General features: G+C 43.8%; 1 protein-coding gene across 1 annotated transcript in view; it reads left to right on the plus strand.

Moving 5' to 3' along the window:
• The window catches only part of LOC144720775 (glutamate receptor ionotropic, delta-1-like), a 97,971-nt gene that overhangs the window by 57,601 nt on the left and 20,407 nt on the right, over positions 1-19,963 (plus strand). The window contains exons 8-11 of the mRNA XM_078597801.1: positions 4,681-4,878; positions 9,180-9,483; positions 14,005-14,143; positions 18,441-18,636. Of these exons, the coding sequence (XP_078453927.1) occupies positions 4,681-4,878; positions 9,180-9,483; positions 14,005-14,143; positions 18,441-18,636 (837 nt within the window). The remainder of the gene's footprint in view (positions 1-4,680; positions 4,879-9,179; positions 9,484-14,004; positions 14,144-18,440; positions 18,637-19,963) is intronic.

The following is a 19,963-nucleotide window of genomic DNA, read 5'->3' on the forward strand; positions in this document are numbered from 1 at the left end:
CATCAATTCATCCCACTCAAGAACAACAAAGAATTGATAGGTTCATTATAGAATGTTTCCCATTATGCATTTTTTTTATTTTTATACATTCAAACTAATTGTAATGTTGCATCAATGTATATAGTACAAGATATTCAAAGATATTTCATCATGCCATTCAAGCAGAACATTAAAAAAGCATGCCTGAACACTTCATGTTGGCATTACATAAAATGGTAATGGCAGTGGATAATCATAATATACTCAGTCAGGTATAAAAACACATTGTCATCATGTTAAGGAATGGATTTGACATGAATCATCGTCGCCCGATTAACCTAGCTGAAATATCTCAGAGCTCAGTGCTTTGCACACTTTTTTAAAGCGTGGCAAGGTATGTGAATACGAGCATACAATGCGGTTTCAGGAAAGGGCGGTCCTGCACAGATGCCATATTTTCTGTCCGTCTGCTTCAGCAGAGGTGTAGGGAATTCCAACAACACCTACATCTCGACTTTATTGACCTGGTCAAGGCCTATGATACCATCTGTAGGCCTGGGCTCTGGGTTGTTCTTCGTGCTTTCGGAATCCCTGACCCTCTGCTCACTATCATTAAGGACCTTCATTATTGTGAGCGGGCCCGGGTAAAACTATGTGGCCAGGAGTCAGAGCCATTCCCTATACACCTTGGGGTGTGACAGGGATGTCCTCTTGCTCCCACATTATTTAACATCTATTTTGACCATGTAGTTTATGAAGCCTTCAATAGCTGTACCGAGGAATTTCCATCTGGTACAGATATAATAGGAGGCTGATCGATGCCCGGGTGCGGTCAAGGGATGGCTCCCTATTGCTCAACCATGTTATGTATGCCGATGATCTGGTAATTGCTGCTCACTCAAAGGAGGAGTTGGAGGCGCTGCTGCTGAACCTGGAGCTTGCCACTAAGAGGTGGGGCCTTACCATCAGCCCCACCAAAACTAAGCACATGCCTGGGTATTTTGTACCATCGGACACTCCACCCCCACAACTCCCAATTGGTGATGGGGCAGTTGTGGAGAGAGTGGAGAGTTTCCCATACCTGGGCGGTGTGTGTGCTCATGGCCGGCTCCGGGTTTAACAGCAGAGGTCTCACTCCGAATCAGTCGAGCAGCATTATCTTTTCATCGGTTGCGTAACGCTGTATGGAAGCTACCTGGTCTGTCGCTCCGCACGAAGGTTCAGGTCTTCTCGGCCACAGTCATTCCCTCCCTTCTCTATGCTTGCAAAACGTGGACCCCCCTAATGGAACATCTTTGCCAGTTAGAAACATTTAGGCTGACTTGCCTATGATCCATTCTGGGTTTAACCAGGCTGGATTGTATGAGGCGCTCACAAATCCTTGAAAGATCTGGACAAAGTCCCATTGGTGAGCTCCTCCGGCAGGCAAGGCTGCGTTGGCTTAGCCATGTAGCCCGCATGCCTAGCCACCGCATGCCTAAACAGCTTTTGTTCGGCCGGATCGAGGGGGCTAGATGGGCACGGCATGGGCTAGGGAAGAGATGGAGTGATGTGGTACAAGAGGATGTGAAGCTTAGTGGACTTGCCGATGACTGGTCAAGATTGGCCTCTGGAGGAGGCTCGTGAAGGACGCTACTGGGCAGTTGGAGGCAGCCCCCCTCCAACAACAACGGAGGGCGGAGGAGCGACACTTACAACAACGAGCGGAGTGCCGGGTGGCTGAAGCATAGCAAGTTGTCACAGTAGGGGGCACAGGTGGTGCATCAGCGAGTCGTCTCAGTCAGTCGACCTGTGGCATCTTGGTCTGCCCCATGACCTCCTGCCAGCGGGCGTTGGACACTTCACGTGGCATCAAGGTGCACATAGCCTGGCACAAGCATCGTGGTGACGTCACCGCCACTTAGTGGCGAATGGCGGTTGTTGTTATTGCAAAGAGTTTGGCCAAAATGTCAATGAAAATGTTCCCTATGAAACAAAGTACATTCGCATGTTATTTAAACATTTTTTGTTTTAAATCTAGGTCTGCTGTGACTATCAACAAATTATTATGAGTATGTAAGCTTGTTTAACTATGGAAGCCTTGCTGAGTTTTAACTTTTTTGAGAGGGTCCCGCTAAGTTTTTCACAGTAGGGGGCGACAGTTGCTTTGTTTCCCAATGAAGTAATTGACGAGTAATTTAGGACATTTTGCAATTTCGGCCATAGAGTCGGCACACGTGGCCTTCTTTTATTTATCGCATAGTGTTGAGAGGATCTTGAACTGCGGTTCGTGTTTACATTTCTGTCCTTACCCCCGCGCCCACGATGAACACAGTTGGCTACGTACGGTGCGAAAGAAGTTAAACACACACTGTACGTGTACGTGCAATGTCTACTTGTGACGCTGATGGCGCGTAGTGTTTATGGTAGACACTCGGCGGAGTATTAACCACGTCAGCCGTAGGCTGGAACCGCGAACGTCTACAACAGGCGGCAATTGCGTTACCGCTGGGCAATGTCGTGGCCAGCAAACAACCTGGGAGCCAATGCACCTTTTTTAAATTGTCTTGCTGCTTCTGTGCATGTGGCTCGGTAATATAAACGTGCCCCTAAAACTCCTCGCCATGCCACCAGCGGACGCACAGGTGTGTAGCTGTCAGCACAGAGCTGTAAATCAAGCCGAGTGTGCCGTAAACACACATTCATAAGGCAGGACCTGCCCTCAGAGTTGCTGCTGGCAGAGTAATTTCTGCTCAATAAATATTCATGAAGGTCTGATGTCTGCCTCGAGACCCCTTTTTTGTTGCCGACTATGGCAGATCCGCGCGTCCAATTGAGTCGCGACTCTTGAGCGAACGGCATTAGATGGGGAGAAATAGAGAGCGAGTGAGCGGGCTATGGTTGTGAGCAAATGTATTTTTGGACAAGTTTTCAAGATTATTTGTAAAATGTTTTTGTTAAGTGTTATCGTTAAATGTATTCTTCTTGCACCTACGGCCTGTATTGAATTTATCTCAAATTCGTCATTTATACGAATCTTTATTTGAGCAAACAGCATTTTCCGTGTGCTTAAAATAGGCCTTATTTTATAATTGTGTAGTGAGTTCAACTGAGTCGCAGACGTAGACTTGGAGGCAACACATTTATTCAAGTCCAACACACGGGGTAACTTTCCCCTTAACAGAATAACAACCTATGATGGTGACCACCAGGCTAACTACACTAATTACAACGTAACTGCTACTACGGACCGGGACCAACAGCTTGGGTCCAGGTCCACGTGTTGGAGACTCGTTCAACGGAGAACATAGACGAAGATTTCTTCCAGGATGAACAGCAACCCTTGTCCCTCTCGGGACCCGGCTTATATTCTCTGCGGCGTGGCTGGCTGCACCCTTGGCCACGCCCACCTTCCATAATCTTCGGGAAGGATCTGGATCCCAACCACGTGACCACCCCTAGTCCCACTTGGGGCCCCTTTGTAGACTTAACTGGTCACGTGTCCTCACGGGTCAACCAGAGTGCCATGGTCTTTAGTAACCTCATCCTTCAGCCGGCACTCACACACCCTGTCCTGTCAGGTTGGCACTGCACGCCAAGCGTGGTGCCATCTTGCGCTATAAATCAGCGCTCACCGGGCCCCTCTAGGGCCGGTACTACGCCCACAACACCCTCGTGGTGTCCGCGATGTGGTGACATCGCACGTCGTGTCTCTCTAGGGCCGGCACTGTACGTTGACATCCCGCGATGTCACTACAATTGTAAAAAGAAAAGTGTTCACTTAAGAAGTTATGCATTCATGGTTACTGATAGGGAGTCAAAGCAATATTTGCCACATTTATTTGTTATAATACAATTAGTATAATTTCACTATGTATTTAATTTGAAACAAACTGCTGTCGTGAGTTTATACATTTCTATGATTTACATTTCATATTTTTTTCTCAAGAGTAATTTCAACCTTGGCACATTCAAATCAACTTGTGCGTTTTGAGGAAAGAAAGCATATGCAGTACACCAGGAATACATTTCAAAAGCAATTATATGTGGATATTTATACTTACATCAAATGAGGATTGCTTTCTTGGTAAAAATTTGCCCATCTGCTCCTCCACAGTTAAACTCTGTATTGCAGGCACTTGACACTCATGTGAGTGTCACACTTGTCTTCCTTAATAGGCTTGAGAGGGCCAATGTTTAGAGCATTGTGTATATTATTAGGTATGCCGTGTGAAAACTTGTAGAGAGGAATGACGTTAAAAGCAGCTTAAATGCTCATTAGATTTCCTCATCTTTATAGAGTAACACAGCTTGCCACCTTCTCGGCATTTGATATTCGCGAGATTGTAGCTGGCATAAGTGGCAGTGGCATAAAATATCCTCGTGAATTGCAAAGCTTAACATGAAATTACCCATGTGGTAAATCACAAAGGCAGCAGCACATCTTTGGCATGAAAATGTAAAGAAGTAGTGTGGGCTTTGTGCTCGGAATGGGAAGTGTATGCATGAGGAATTTTGCGAGTTTTATTAAAAATTCTCAGTAGGAAGGCACCGTGGAATACTACTTGCGACTACGAATATAGCTTTCTCGCGACGCTCCCCCACCCTACCCTCCCACTTTCCCATCCAAAGGCCCTCTCTTTGCTGTGCATAAAATCTGATCGTATTAATATTTATTGCTATTACAAGTGCACTGCCGTAATGCGTTTTCTTTTTTTGCAGGAGGAGCCCTTTGTGATGCTCGCTGAAAACGTGCTCGGCAAGCCCAAGAAGTTCCAGGGATTCTCGGTGGACGTGATGGACGCCCTCTCCAAGTCGCTTGGCTTCTCCTACGAGATCTTCATGCCAGCCGACCTCAGCTACGGCCTTCCCCAGGCTGACGGCACGTGGAGCGGCATGATTGGAGAGCTCCTCAACAAGGTGATAAAGTTGGTGATAAGCATATGTAATGACAGTCATCTGGTCATAATTTCAACTTGCAATGTGCCGCACAGTATTCGCTCACTCTCAAAGAGAACGACTCAGAGGGGTGAAGAATTACAGACAAGCAGAAAAGGCAGCCAGGCGGTGAGCCCATGCCAAATTCACCCCTAAGCTCTGTGGTCCTCTATATAGTAAGGTCAATTAATGGGTCTTTTCATGTTGGAGCAAACTAAAGCACCCAGAAAAAAACCATGCATGAAAAAAACCCATTTTTGATGTGTTTGGGGTTTTACTGGATGTCATTTGGTATGATGTCCGACGCTGCATTCACTGCACATGCTCGGAGCGACTTCAGGAAATTTACAATTAAACAAAAAAAATCAGTTGCTTAACAAACTCCCCGCACATGGAGCAATATGTTGAACATTATGCCGGAGAACACGCGATACAACCCGAGCTACAGCATAACTGCGAAAACCTACATAGTAAGAGATATTACGGTTTTTGAGTCACAAATCAACCTTCATGTAGAAATACATATTCCGTGCACACACACACACAAGTACAAAGCTCGATATGAGTGTCACAAACCACAAGGGCCTGTATGTACGTGTATAGTTTCAATGGCTAGCTCAAGCTGCTCTGTATTTTTCTTTAAAAATGAACGGTGCTGGATGGGCCACCCTGTAGTATGGCTGAGGTCATGTCCTAAAAAAAAGTCCTTATTATGTGACGGTCCTTTCAGCCACGGGTTACATTTCGTACAGCATTGTTCGGAATAATGAGGCAAATACAGATAAACCGATAACCCACAAATCAATGTGTGCAGAGAGGAAACTAAACCCAGACAGAAAGAGAATCCAACTTGTTATATCTTCCTGAGACTCGACAGGATTATGTCAATAGTGTAGCTGAAGCTTTTGGAGAGAGTTTCCCCTAATTTCCTATTGAGTAGTATGATCTACAAAAGTGATAACATTATAATGACTTTTTCCCTTTAAGTGGAGATATCCTTCTGAGGCAAAGTTGTAGCAGGAATTGGCCTATGGGGTATTTGCACGTCTGCAGTTTGTTGATAAGCAGTACAACTTTAGGGCTTATAAAGTGGATATGTTTGAAACTGTCTCAAGGTGAACATTTTAATTATGAAACATTTGGTGTAGTCCCATCTAAATGTAGCCGTGGTAGAATATTAAAAACATGACGATAATGTCCTGCTACACCAACGTGTTTGTTTTAGCTGTGGCGGCTTGGGGGAAGCCTTCATCAGACAGTGGATTGACGATGGCTGATGAGGGCGATGATGCATTTATTTCAACACGGTAGAATGTAAAATGCAGTATTTATGCCTTGTATTTGATAAATGTGAGATTCATATGCAATTCGGAATATCCTGCTGACTGAAACATGTTTTTAATTACCATTCATTTGATGTTAAAGTACTTCAATCAAATCAGGCAAATTTGTGGAAAATTAACTTCAAATTAATGACAAAACAACTCTTAACATATGAATGGTTTTAAATTTACCACTCTTAATATAAATGCAACTTTCCGTATAAAGGCAGCATATATATTTGTTTTTATCTTCTAAATGCCATATGGAGAGCTTGAGACACATTTCCACATCGGTATGTTTAATACAACTTGGGTTTTTAAAGAGTCTTAATGTGGTCACTTTTCAAAGCCCTGCACAATTCGTAAGAGGTGCACATCATGAGCAGGTGAAGAGGAGGGGTTTTTAAGCCTATAATGATCCACACCTCCAATTCAATGAATTGTCACAATTCAGAGTTTCGATTTCATTTAAGAATAATATATATTTTTTGCATTTTTACGAATGAAGTACCATCGGTGGCTGCGAGGTTTAAATTTACCAATTGCGTAAGAATCGGATGCGGATTGATTGTAATATATGAATCGTTGCGTTGTTGCGAGCATCTATTTATTTATTTATTTTGGGTGCCAAAGGAAAGTCGATCACTGCATGACAAAGGACATAAAATTTAAAATTGCAGCTTTCTCAGTGGCTCAATGAGTGGCTCGCAATCGGAAAGTTGCGACTTAAGCTCCTGATTGGGGTGCTGACTTAGCCCATCATCCCTCCGGGGTAAATGAAATGACTACCACTTTGCGGGGAAGTCAACAGAGGTTGTCCTATAGAGAGACTCACACCCCACCCAAAGGGATGTGGAATTTCCACCACCAGTGGCTCAGGGCTTTAAACAGGAGATGAACACCAATGCCTCAGTGCTCACTGGAGCAGGACATGATTGACTTATTTTACTTTGACATATTGGAGGGACAGCGTAGTACTCATTGGCAGAATACGGAAAGTCTCAAGCATGGACTTAATTTAAACAGGCGCACTGTTAATGGCCAGGGAATTGGGATTCCAGAATACGGGGATAGCAGCAAAAATGAGAACTCTCCTATTGAGTGGAAGTTGACTGGAGGGGTTGGTTTTTTGCAGTGGTGAGCATGCGAATAGGGAGTAGATAGACACAAGATGTAGGAGATAACATCGGGGTGATGTGTGAGTGCAGTTTCTTTGTGTGTGTGTATATAACAAAAACATTCTACCTGACACAGCTGGGGGTGGGGGGCTGTAGGATGTGTTTCAAAGCATGTGCTGTCTCGGGAGGTAGGGTCATGTATAAACATGTATAAACATGTATAAACACGTGTCAGCCCGATTTACTCTGCCTCCCGTGGTACAGCCATTTTGTCACTTGCTTCAGTGAACTGCAACCTGCCTAGTTTGCTGACTCACTTCCATAACTTATATTTTTTTGCTCATTCTGAATATCAAAATGATTAGAAACGTAGGCTTACTTATAACTGCATGAGATGCTTTTTATAAATTAAAAGTGTTTTATTTTCTAAAGGAGACCCGGTATAATAATTCTATTTGCAGAAGTCAGAGGTTATATCATATGAAAAAAAGGAAAACATTTCAAAAGAACTTGCAAGATTTATACCAAGTGACGTCTCCCATCTACTTACGTACGGCCAGATAAATATCAACTTTTAAGTATCTGTCCAGTTTAGTTAGCAAGTAGATGGCTTCACTCGGTGAGTGGCAAATTGCTTCATTGCCTCTGGAGTTTACAGTGGTTCACTGTGTGGTCAATGACCTGGTCAGTGTTTCTGCAATCAAATGTCGTAATTCGTTTGAAATTTGTCTTTGAAGGTAGTGGGTGGATGTGTCATGAGATGTGCATATTTTATGAGACGTGGACTATTTCTTTCAAGGTGGATTAAAAACGTTTTTAAATCCTTTATATTAAGTTCGCGTGCTTGCTTGCTTGCGTGCTTGCTTGCTTGCGTGCTTGCTTGCTTACGACCGTGCAAATGTTTCGGTCGTTTTTTAACCCACTTCCCGTGATCCAATCGAGCTGACATTTTCCACACAGACTCGTTGTGCGAGACAATTAATGTTCGTGAAAAAAAATTCCCAAAATTTTACACTTTTTAGGCAAAAAAAATGTATTTTACATATATTCAAATATAACTCATTCAGTGTAAGAGCCCAGAGCGTAACCCCTCCAAAGGCCGTGGCGGAGTAGCGCAGTTGGTAGCGCCCTCGCTTCCCATGCCAAAGGTCGCGGGATCGATCCCCGCGTCCTCCACAGGCGAATATATTTTTAAATCCTTTATATTAAGTTCGCTGCCACGCATATAAAGGATTTATAGTGAAAAACTTTGTTTTTACGGGTTATACTTATTCATAATCAACCAAGACAATAATTCTCTGATGTTTTCAGATTGTTCCGTATCTTCTTCCGCACGATGTCTGACGTTTCACTCCATGTGCTGGGTACTTCGTCAAGAGCTGAATTCAGATCCTGGACCATGTAATTCAGCTTTTAGCATGGAGAGAAACATGGGACATCATGCTGAAGAAAGCACGGTCTAATCCGAAATGCTTCAATGAACAATACAGCAACAATAGCAACAGCCACCATTCATCATGTAGTGATGGAGATATCACCACAGCGCTTCTGGCAGACTAGGTGCACTTTTAGGCAACTATGAAGTGTCAAAGGCTTGCTGAGGAGGCCACAGGACAGACCCAAGTGTTATGGGTTAACTGACTGAGATGATTGACAGATGCACCATACAACACAACCGATAAAACATACGCCATGGTATAGCCAAAACAACAAGCCAAAAAAAACGTACGTGCCTTTCATTATTATCCACCAATATGTCCACTCGTTTGACCACATCCAACTTCTCGGCATGCTTGCCACCCTGTGACGCCACCATTGTGGGGTCTGCCGGTGACGCGTGCAGAGGGCGGACGTGGCGATCTCGGCGCTCACCATCACTCCGGAGCGCGAGAGCGTCGTGGACTTCACCAAGCGCTACATGGACTACTCGGTGGGGGTGGCGGCGAGGCGCCCGACCGACTCGGCGGGGCTCTTCGCGCTGCTCAGCCCACTGGAGCCGGCCACATGGGCATGCCTGGGCCTTGCCGTGGGGCTCGTGGGCCTCCTCGTCTACCTGTTGAACCGCGTGACCCCGCGCCGCGAGCCGCGCCACAGCCCCTCGCTCCCCGCCTCGCTCTGGCTCGTCTATGGCTCCTTCATGCAGCAGGGTGAGCACGCGCGTCCCTTGTGGTGGCGGTGGGTGGTGTGGGTGGTGTCGGGGTTCATGGCCATCGGCTTTGGCAACGAAATGCCAAGCGGCCATCACGGTTGCTGAGCACAGGCCTCGTGGCCCAAATTGTCAAAGAAAAAAAGCAACAGCAGCACTATAGAAGATGTAATAGATCTTGAATTAAAGCTTTCCTGACTGCAGGAATTCATACTCTTTGGGTCTTTTGGTAAAGTCAGGTAGATAGAACAATTATATAAAATCACGACTTTTCAATCGCAACACGAGCAATCGTCTTCAGGTGAACAAATACAGCAGGCGAACTACTGAGGTAGGAGAAATATAGCGAGAGAATAACTGCAGCCATAGGCTATAAAGGTTTGAGATGGGTACAACCCAAGGGTAAGTGGGCGGGGCTAGAGATGGAATTTACAAGTAAATGTAAGATCGCAGAGCTAGGTATACCTCGGCCATTGTATTGCTAGAGATTAGCATGTCAATCTGTTAATGTAACCCCATGACTACGGTGCTGAAGAACCCATTGTATTGCTAGAAATTAGAGATTTGCATGTCAATGTGAGATGGCTCCCGCAGCAGCGGCTGTGTTAATGAGACACATTCAGCCTATTAAACAACAATAGCCACCACCACGTCGAGGAAAAGGGAAGCAGCGGCTATGTTAGTGAGACATTTAGCCTGTTAATGTAAAGACATATAACAAGGTAATGTAACTCAGAGAGTCGGAAATAACTGTTAACATCGGCAGGTAGGATGGAAGCATCACAGCCAGTTATGACTTTACCTGGTTAATAACATCCTTCCAATTATTTCTCAGTTTGTACCCATCTTCTCGGTTGAAATTGTGTCTGCGTCTGAAATTGTGTCTGGGACACTCTGTCTACAGGAAAGCCACCCACACGGATGCCTATCCAGCCCAGAAGAATTCCCTCATCAAAACTCTACACCACACGGCTCATTGCATTTCCGTTTTTGTGTGTAAAAAAAACATTACATTCATCAGGAGATATGTTCTGTAATTTATCAGCAACGTATATGTGAAACAATGAATAATGCAGCAACTTATACCGGTGGATTCCTGTACGTGCATGCACACGTGCACACACGAGCTTCGGAACATAAATTATATATTTGGAAGAACGTAATCAACCAGGTGGGGTGGTGACTGTTTTGTTGGCCTGCTCTCTGTGTTGTATTGCATTATATTTCCAAGTTTACTATGTTTGTTTTCTCATTCATTTGTACCTGATGATGGTTGCTTGTGTTGCAATCGAAACGTCGTATTCTGTTATTATTTAATTTAATTTTTTTCTACGTGACTTTACCGCAAGAACCAAAGAGTAATAAATTATATCCAAGCGTGTGCTCAACAAAAACTCGAATATCCTGCTCCTTTTTAACATACTGTGTACATATTAAAACAAATAAATGCAAATGTAACAGAAAATTAAATCACTAAAGTTTTATTTTCTTCAAAAAGAATCCTCAACTTGCCATATTTTTACTGCTGCATCCTCCAGTTGAAGGAGCTTATGAATGTTTTAAAAGGGATTGCAGTGAATTTGCTACTTTTGAAATCACAAATGCAATTCACTGAAACAGCAACGTTCACTCGAGACTATGGAGGGGGCTTAAGGGATTTACTATTTTTCATATTAAAGTAAAATACCGCGCACATAACCCAGTCTTCCAGCAAGGTTGAAACAAATTACTTTATTTTGTGTTGGAAGGAAGAAATATCTCACATGCATCACTCGCCTGCCAAAGTCGAAAGCTTCGTTCTCACATCCAAACACTTTATTAAGGATTATGCCATAAAATCACCCATCAGTAACTTGTGACCTATGCCTACAGAAGGGCAAATCCACTTTGTGCTGTTTTCAGGGAAACTCCCTCCTCATCCGTACGTGATTCTCCGCGCCAGATCCGCTGCAGCAAAACCGCATTACGTTTTCATTTGGGTTTCACGAAATATTGTTTTTTTTCTTTGGCAGTATAACCAAGATGACTCATCTGCCAAAAAGTAACATGCACACAGGAGAAATGCTCTCTACCTTTTCTGCTCCGTGCTTTTGGAGACGCATTTCGATAGCGCCAGACTAATTTTTTTTGCTATATATGCGTGTATAAAAGCCGCTATGAGTTTATTTTAAGCAGTTTTTTGTTATTATGTATGTATGGACTCAGGTGCTTACACAGTATAACATATTCATGGGCATCCTGGGGTTTATGTAACTCCTTTCATTAAAATTATCTAATTCCAGCTCGACTCTACCCACAGCTATGAGTATTATGTAGAATCGTCGGATTATTTTTCCTCAGAAATCTTCAAACATAGACTTATTTATCTTTAATTCCAGCTAAATGGGCTGCTTTTGTTTTACCATGCACGTACAATATTACTCATAATAAACACGATGTTTATAATTTGACAAGGGACCACAGGAAGATGTGATAGGTCATTAAATGAGACAATGAAAGTATGTGTTCTGTAACCATCAGTTGCAGCCAGTATTTAAATCACAACTATTTGTGTTTACCAGCAGTTTCTATTTGTATTGTGTCCGTGTAGTACATGGAGGGGCCAAATTAGAAATTGTATGTACATGATCCCCTGAACCAGATGGAACTACTACAACAGGCAACGACGGGAGGAGGCCTTCATCCAGCAGTGGCTAGATCACGGCTCATGCTGATGATAATTATTTATAACAGTTTATATATGTGCAATTAGAAACCAGTTGTGACATTTCAAACATCGAAGTGCTGTGACAAAAACACAAAGCTACCTGCCAGGGTTGCACGTTGGCTATGACATTTCAGTTAACGATTAGAAAACTCAGAAGATCGATTTATTTGAGATAAATACGTGAATGTGTACTTTGTTTACGACTGAACCAGTTTGTGGTTGCAGCATTACATGGCGTGGAGAGAGAGTGGCCACATCACCTCAGTGCCAAACCTAGACTGCCATTGCAAAACGTTGATGTTTTTTTGTTTAATTTATAAATCTATTTTTTTATTTAGGGCTCAAATGTCACATAACGTGCTGAATAGGTATTTAATTTGTTAATGTGTCTTAGAGAGATAAAAAAAAAGTTCGATGGATGCATATTGTAATAAAGCAAAGTGGAAATAATGCATCAGGTAAAAGGGGTGATTACAAGACCAAAAGGTCACAAGGTAGAACACCCGTCGATAAACATTCACTTTTGTGTGAAGTTTTCTCAGAAATTAATTTAATAGAAGATTGTACTTTTAATTATGGTCAGCATGATTGCTTCGTTATTGTTATATGTGATTTCTAATGACCCCACTCTGGCGACCTGAAAACACCTCGCGCTAATATGCATGGTCATTACAATGAGCCATGCTTATTTGTAATTAAACTTTGTAGAAATTACATTACGTTAGGTGTTTATGTTTTATGTGCTTTTATTTATTTCCAGAATGCAATTACAATAATGATAATTACGTGTACAATGTGAATGTGGTGTATATTATTCTTGCCATTGCGCTGTGTAGCTCTCCGATGTGTTTTTAAATCCTTTATATTAAGTTCGCGTGCTTGCTTGCGTGCTTGCTTGCTTTGGACCGTGCAAATCTTTCGGTCGTTTTTTAACCCACTTCCCGTGATCCAATCGAGCTGACATTTTTCACACAGACTCGTTGTGCCAGACAATTATTGTTCGTGAAAAAAAATTCCCTAAATTTTACACTTTTTAGGCAAATTTTTTTTATTTTACATATATTCAAATAGAACGCATTCATGGCTTTGGCTGAACGTCAGAGTGTAAGAGCCCAGAGCGTAACCCCTCCACAGGCCGTGGCGGAGTAGCGCAGTTGGTAGCGCCCTCGCTTCCCATGCCAAAGGTCGCGGGATCGATCCCCGCGTCCTCCACAGGCGAATATATTTTTAAATCCTTTATATTAAGTTCGCTGCCACGCATATAAAGGATTTATAGTGAAAAACTTTGTTTTTACGGGTTATACTTATTAGGGTTGTGCCTTTTGCTGTTTGACATGATGTTCAACGCTATATAATCGAGGATGAAAATGGAGCTGCTCAATCAGTTCCTAAATAAGCTTCCAGCACGCAGACATCGTTCTGGGGAGCACATGGCACACTTGAAGACACTAACTAAACTAAGCAATTATTTTATTTCCCAGGTAAGGCCCACGGAGCTATAGAGCTCTTTTTCAAAAGCGACCTGGCCACAAATTATATAATTTGGAAATGTGTAGCAGCCAACAAATACTCAAAACGCATGCTTCTAACTGTGGAGGGAAAACCTGGTCGACCCGGAGAAAAATCCACGCGAAACATACAGACTCCAAAACAAACGGGCATCAGGGTCGGGATCGAACCCACGAGCTCCTGCATACCAGGCAAAGTAGTTAACATCTCCTAGCCACCGGGGCGGCCCCACAACGCGGAGCTACACGCGATGGTTTGTTGCGTTGGTCTCTCATATCTGTGCGCTTTGTGTTCTCGGCATTGCAGGTCCAGAACTATCGAGCAGCTCCCTGTCTGCCCGCCTGGTAATGGGCGTCTGGTGGCTCTTTGCGTTCATCGTCGTGTCCTCCTACACAGCAAGCCTCACTGCGCTGCTCACTATCAACCGGATGGACCCTCCCATCAGGCAAGGAGATTGCTGTGTAGCGCCCATACACAGATGTGCACGGCACGGAGGGTGGGTATCCAGCACCACATGGAGCCAGTGGGAACGTAATGTGAAAATTGCCCCTGCAGTTCCAGTTTTGATAACAGGTGAAGTGCTTTGTTGGCTTTATCCTGGAAGGTGCTTTATTAATGTAACGCTGTTGTTGTCGTAGGGGTTTATGAGTACCTATGACATACAGCATGATTGAACATGATATTCAAATTACTTGAGTTAGAAAGCAAATATGTATTTATATAAATAGTTAAAAAATCATAATTATCAGCAGTGAACACAATGGGCTGCACATAAAACACACGGCTTCAAGAGATGGTGATGCTTTTGGAAGGCCTGAATCAAGCAGTGGATTGATCATAGCTGCTGCTGATGATGATGACGACATTATTGCACCACCACTATTACTACAACAATATTTTAATTGTGTATCTACCTGTGCGCAAGCCCTCCTGCTATAGCCAGTATCTTAGAGCCAGCGTCTTGCCCTTTGGCGACAGCATATGAGGAATTTGTTCATGGTGCACACGCTGAAAATAAACTGCTGCTACACTTGGAAAATTGGAAAATGGCTTTAAGGCCTTTTGAATTGTCAAACTACATCCTCCAACCGTAACTACTTTGCTGTTGATCAAAAGAAGCAAAATGTCCTGTTAGCGACTGATAGCCGTAACCACATGAGGCCGCCAATTGTTCTACCACCAAGGAAGTAATCCCATCTGCCATGTATGCATTATGCCCCCCATTCAAATCGGTTGTTTCTGTTGGCGTTCGAGTTTATTCCTAACAAGGTGTGACTGTAGGGACCACCTGCTGGGCCGGTTTTAACGGTGAAAGCAACTTGTCATCTCCCGTGTCGTGCCATCACACACCCTTGCGTGGAGAAAAAGTGCGCATCGGTAACCAAAGCGGAATGTTGAGGCACGAGCAAAACATTTACTGCAACGTTGGCACACGCACGGGGATGGGGTGGATTAGCTCCATTGCTGACAGCGTGCCCTCACTCAATTTTGCATGACTAATCCCGTACCTCAATCCCAGGCCTGTAAGATCGGTGCTGTCAGCAAAATCCACAGCGGCTCCACAGCGTCCATATTGCCCCGTACCCCGCGAGCGCAAAAACCCGCCCTGCCTCGGCCCGCTGTCAAGTTTCAGCGTCCATGCAGGGATTGCATACATGCTACAATGTGGAAATTCTCTGGAACTTCCAATTATAATAAATCCAGTGCTTGGTGGCAGGGGCTGCCTTCAGACAGGGAGATAACTTGTAATGTTTTTTAGTAATTTTTGCCCCCACTCTACATTGTATGTTGTGTTTATTGACAACTTTTTATTTTGGAGGGGGCTGCATGTATGTATGTTGAACTTATTTCGCACCGTACGTAGCCAACTGTGCTAATAGAAGGTGCGGGGGAAGAACAACAAACTAAACAGGAAAAAAAACATAAAATCAGTTTTCAATTATTCGTAAGTGGAGGCATCTTGTGGTCTTATTTATTCTGTTACTTATATTCTTCACAATCGTGATTGTGCGTACACGAGTTTAGGGGGGCGTCTTAGCCTTCAGTCGGGGGGGGGGGGCGGTGAGGTTGGGGGGAAGGAAGGAAGGGGTTGGTTGATAGCTATTGGTGGGGGGGGGGGGGTGTCGCTGGTGTGGTGCAACGGTCAGCATACTGGACTCGCAATCCAGGGATCGCCGGTTCGAATCCAACCTCCCGGCGAGGCGGTTGAAACAACAGTAAAAAAGTGTCTCAAATCCGCCCCCCCACACTGTCTTCGTCCACCCAGCAGTGTCAATGGGGTAAAGTGGAGGTACGTACGTGTGGAAGACTATAGACCAAATGCCCTCGAAGGCTTCTGCCTCTGAAAGCCCTTCCCCCAGCAGTGGCGTGATCCAAGACATTGCAGGCCGTGACGCTTTTTTAGCCTCGATTATTGGAGCTCAAGTTTATCAACCCCCAAAATGTAATTTTGTTCATTCCTTCCTAAAAAAAAATGTATTCGAGAAATTGAAATGGTCTTCAATTTGTAAAGAACACATAGGTAATACGTCTCGGGTAGTGCATATTATTCAAATCAATAATATATATTGTATAACCAAAACATTATATATTTTGCATTGTTTAAGTCAACATAAAATGTTTATATTGATACTAAGATGTTGTTGGACTGTCAATTATATGTAATCATCAGCTGAGTAGTTTTATTTAAATTTATTCAAGTTATGAAACTGTCCAGTTATTTTTAGAGAAAATGTAAGACTGTATATAGTTACAAAATTTGCCTACTTTTATTACCCATTTCTACTTAGTTCTTTTTTTTGTTCAAATCTTGGGCAGAGTTTTTTTTTTTTTGCCAATGTTGAGTTTTTGTTGTTTTCCTTTTGCTCTATTTGTTCCATATGCCTGGCTAATGCAGGCTCTTGGCAGTCATATTCATCCTAAATACTTGACACTTCAGGGACGCTGTCGCGGTGTGTAATGCTCACTACACTTGCAATCTAGAGGGCACTGGTTTGATCTTATGTGGTGGCAGTTAAAACAGAGGGGGGGAGTTTATTCAATGGCCTCGCCTCCGTCCACCCAGCAGCATAAATAATCGCACCACAGTTAGTCGATTTGGCAGGTCGCGTGGGATGGAGTAAAGTGTGAGTATTCTCACCTCCTTCAAGATGTCTGACCAGCACCCAAATACTCTCTTGAGGTGCTCTCACGGGCTTCCTCTAGTTGAGGCCCTTCCTCCAGCAATGGTGTGAGGTAAGCAATTTTGCAGGGCTCCTCATTTTCACTTCACACTTTAGCTACAATTCACATTTGACAATGTATCATTATTATTTTTATGTTAACGAGTGTAAGAGTGATGTCAGTTGTCAGTTGCAGTTGAACAGAGCAGCGGTTAAACGCATTAAACTCAGACTTCAGAACGCCGCAGCGTGCTCTCTGCGTGAGTCGACATGCTCCCGCTCATGCTGCACGCATCACGCGGCGGTGTAGCTGCCACACTTGCACCGGCTCAAACACGGGCACGGGTAGGGACTTGGCAACGGTGGGCAACGCCGTCTGACTCATTCAGAGAGGCATCTTTGCCTCGCTTGGGGTAACCTTTCCCTCTGGACGTGTCCATCTGTCACCATGCGGGCTGAGGTACTGAAAGGCTGTTCTCAAACGCAGACATCTGGACTCCTCTATTACCTCCTCATGGCGGGCCACACCGCGATGCTGATTACGGTAAAATTGTTTATGTCCCATATGGCACATGCTTCTCGATGTGCATTAATGGGTCGCAAGCGCCGAAAGCACATGCCCTCGCACATAAGGAGGTCTTGCGCACGCGTTAAATATATATTTATTTTAAACAATACCTTCGTGCAACACATTGTGCATAGCCGCAAGATCATTTGCTGGCTAGAACATGTTTACACTTGTAAAATGAATGTTCACAGGATGGGAACTTTCAGCAGCGTGTGGAATATCATAACTATGGTTATCTCTCCACGGGGTGCCTTGACTGCAGTAGCTTGTGTAGATTTAGTGATGTCTCTGGGTTTTTATATTAGAGTCTACACACTGTTTAGCAAAAAGCAGGATATGCTATAAAAATCCAGTGGATTTCCAGACAGTATGGGAAATCAACGGACACTTGTAAATGGCTTTACAAAAAAAAGCAAGAGCCAGAAAAAAATGTGCAAGCTGGCAGGGTTTTAAAGAGGGAAAATTAAAGGGAAGGTAAAGGTAATTTTTAAGTTGATTATTTTGTATGGCCCGCGAAGGATGTTATAAATATCAAAATGGTCCTTGGCAGAAAAAAGGTTCCCCACCCCTGTTCTAGAGGGTTGTTTGGCCTACTCATCCACGCTGGTCAGACATGTTAGAAGGGGTGGGAGTACCAACAGTTTAGCGCACAGCGCACGCGGCCTGCCGACCGACGGTGGCGTGCCAATTTATACTGCAGGGTGGAGGAGGCGGCGGGGGGGGGGTAATTAAGAAATTTGCACTTTTGTTTAAACTCCCCATTGTTTAAACTTCCCAATGTTTCAACTGCCACGCTGGGAGATCAATACAGTGATCTTTTGGATTGCAAGTCCTCACACCACGGCAGCGAGACCTTTTTTGAAATAAAAATAACCTGCTGAAAATAAACCACAACAAACATTTTTGACATCCGTCGTGCATTCCTCTGATACTCGCGCAGATTATACACGAATCTCATTTGCTCCTTGTGTTGCGTTCTCTTCACATGCGCAAACACGCACACATACACACAGGTCCATGCAGGACCTGGTGAGGCAGTCCGATCTGCAGTACGGCACAGTGCTGGATTCCGCAGTGTTCGAGCACATCAAGATGAAAGGGTTAAATCCACTGGTTCAAGATGGACTGTTCGCGGAGATGTGGAAAGTGATTGGGCGAAACAATGGAACGGAGAACTGCGTGCGTGACCCCTGGGATGGGATTCGCAGGGTGAGTGCTCGCGTGTGATGCCTTGGTGCGGAGCGCACGGAATTCCTCGAAATAGCTCTGCCGCAATAAGAGTGTTCTGTCTTGAAGGCGGACAAATTTGCAAAATCATAAACATGCATCGTTTGATGAGTTCATTCATGAAATGATAGTCAATTCGACAAAGTAAAGAGAAAGTTCAACATACGTACACAATGTTGTCTTCATCATCATCATGATCATTGCCATCTTACCATTTTCTCAACTCATCAGTGACGATGGTACAAACGAATTTCCACCATGGTTGTCTTCAGCTAATCTGGTAAAACGTATTCATTAAATTCCTATTCTTCTAGATTATTTACCACTACATCTATCCAACCCCACCCCCCTCTAGTTTCCACTCCTTACCCCTGTCTCCCCCCACGTGTGCGTTGCATCACGGTCAAGTGCAGGATCATGTCCGGGCTCATTCCCATGATGTGCCAGAGCCACAGTAGTTCACTGCTCTTCATTTTGTTTAAAATATTCCTAAACGAACACTGAAGTACTGTCGGATTGTAAACCATGTAACTTCACAAACCGATGTGCAATCAAAGTTATATTAAGTAAGGAAATCCAAATTACAATAAGAAATAGGGTTGATTTTAGTTGACAGGCCTATTTTGTAATACAAAGTACAGAGAAAAACACATTGGGCGAAAGAAGAATATGGATGCTATTTTGTATTCTGCATAATTCCTTGTTCTGGAGGCTTGTAGTTATACTAACTCAAACATTTAGCAAGTATGTTTTGAGAAAAAACGGTTAAAAGTAGATATTTTTCACTCTTTTTTATTCTAAAAGTCAATTTCTCATACCTGCAGCCCTGCAGATATGTTTAAACAGTTTTTTTTTTTACTTTCAGCGGTCGGTGTATCAGTGTAAGTCATACTGTTTTCAACTTATGCTAATGAGCAGAAGTGCAATTGCATGACGAAAGTGTGATTGGTCCGTGAGGTCCTTGAGGGTGACTTTCACTAACATTTCCAGGAGTAGCACGCACTCCTACTCGAGGTAAATTTCCATTTCAGCTTGCGCGGAGGAATGATCAGTCGTGAGGCTTATCTTTGTAATGCACAAGAGACTTGAGTCACCAGATTATTGTGTAAGCAGGCTTATTCAAATGTTAACTACACTCGTTTACCACTGTGGACATTTAACATTTAATTCCACGTAAGCAGGATTGGAGCGAGCGGTGGCTCGGTGGTTTTCGCACTGGCGCAACGAACCTGGCGACCCGGTTTCGATTCCGTGCCACGGCTAACATTGTTGGCGAATGATATCCACCTTCACCGGGTCGCACTGACAG

This window comes from Lampetra planeri, chromosome 9, assembly GCF_965212315.1.
Source record: "Lampetra planeri chromosome 9, kcLamPlan1.2.h2, whole genome shotgun sequence".
Lineage (NCBI taxonomy): Eukaryota > Metazoa > Chordata > Hyperoartia > Petromyzontiformes > Petromyzontidae > Lampetra > Lampetra planeri.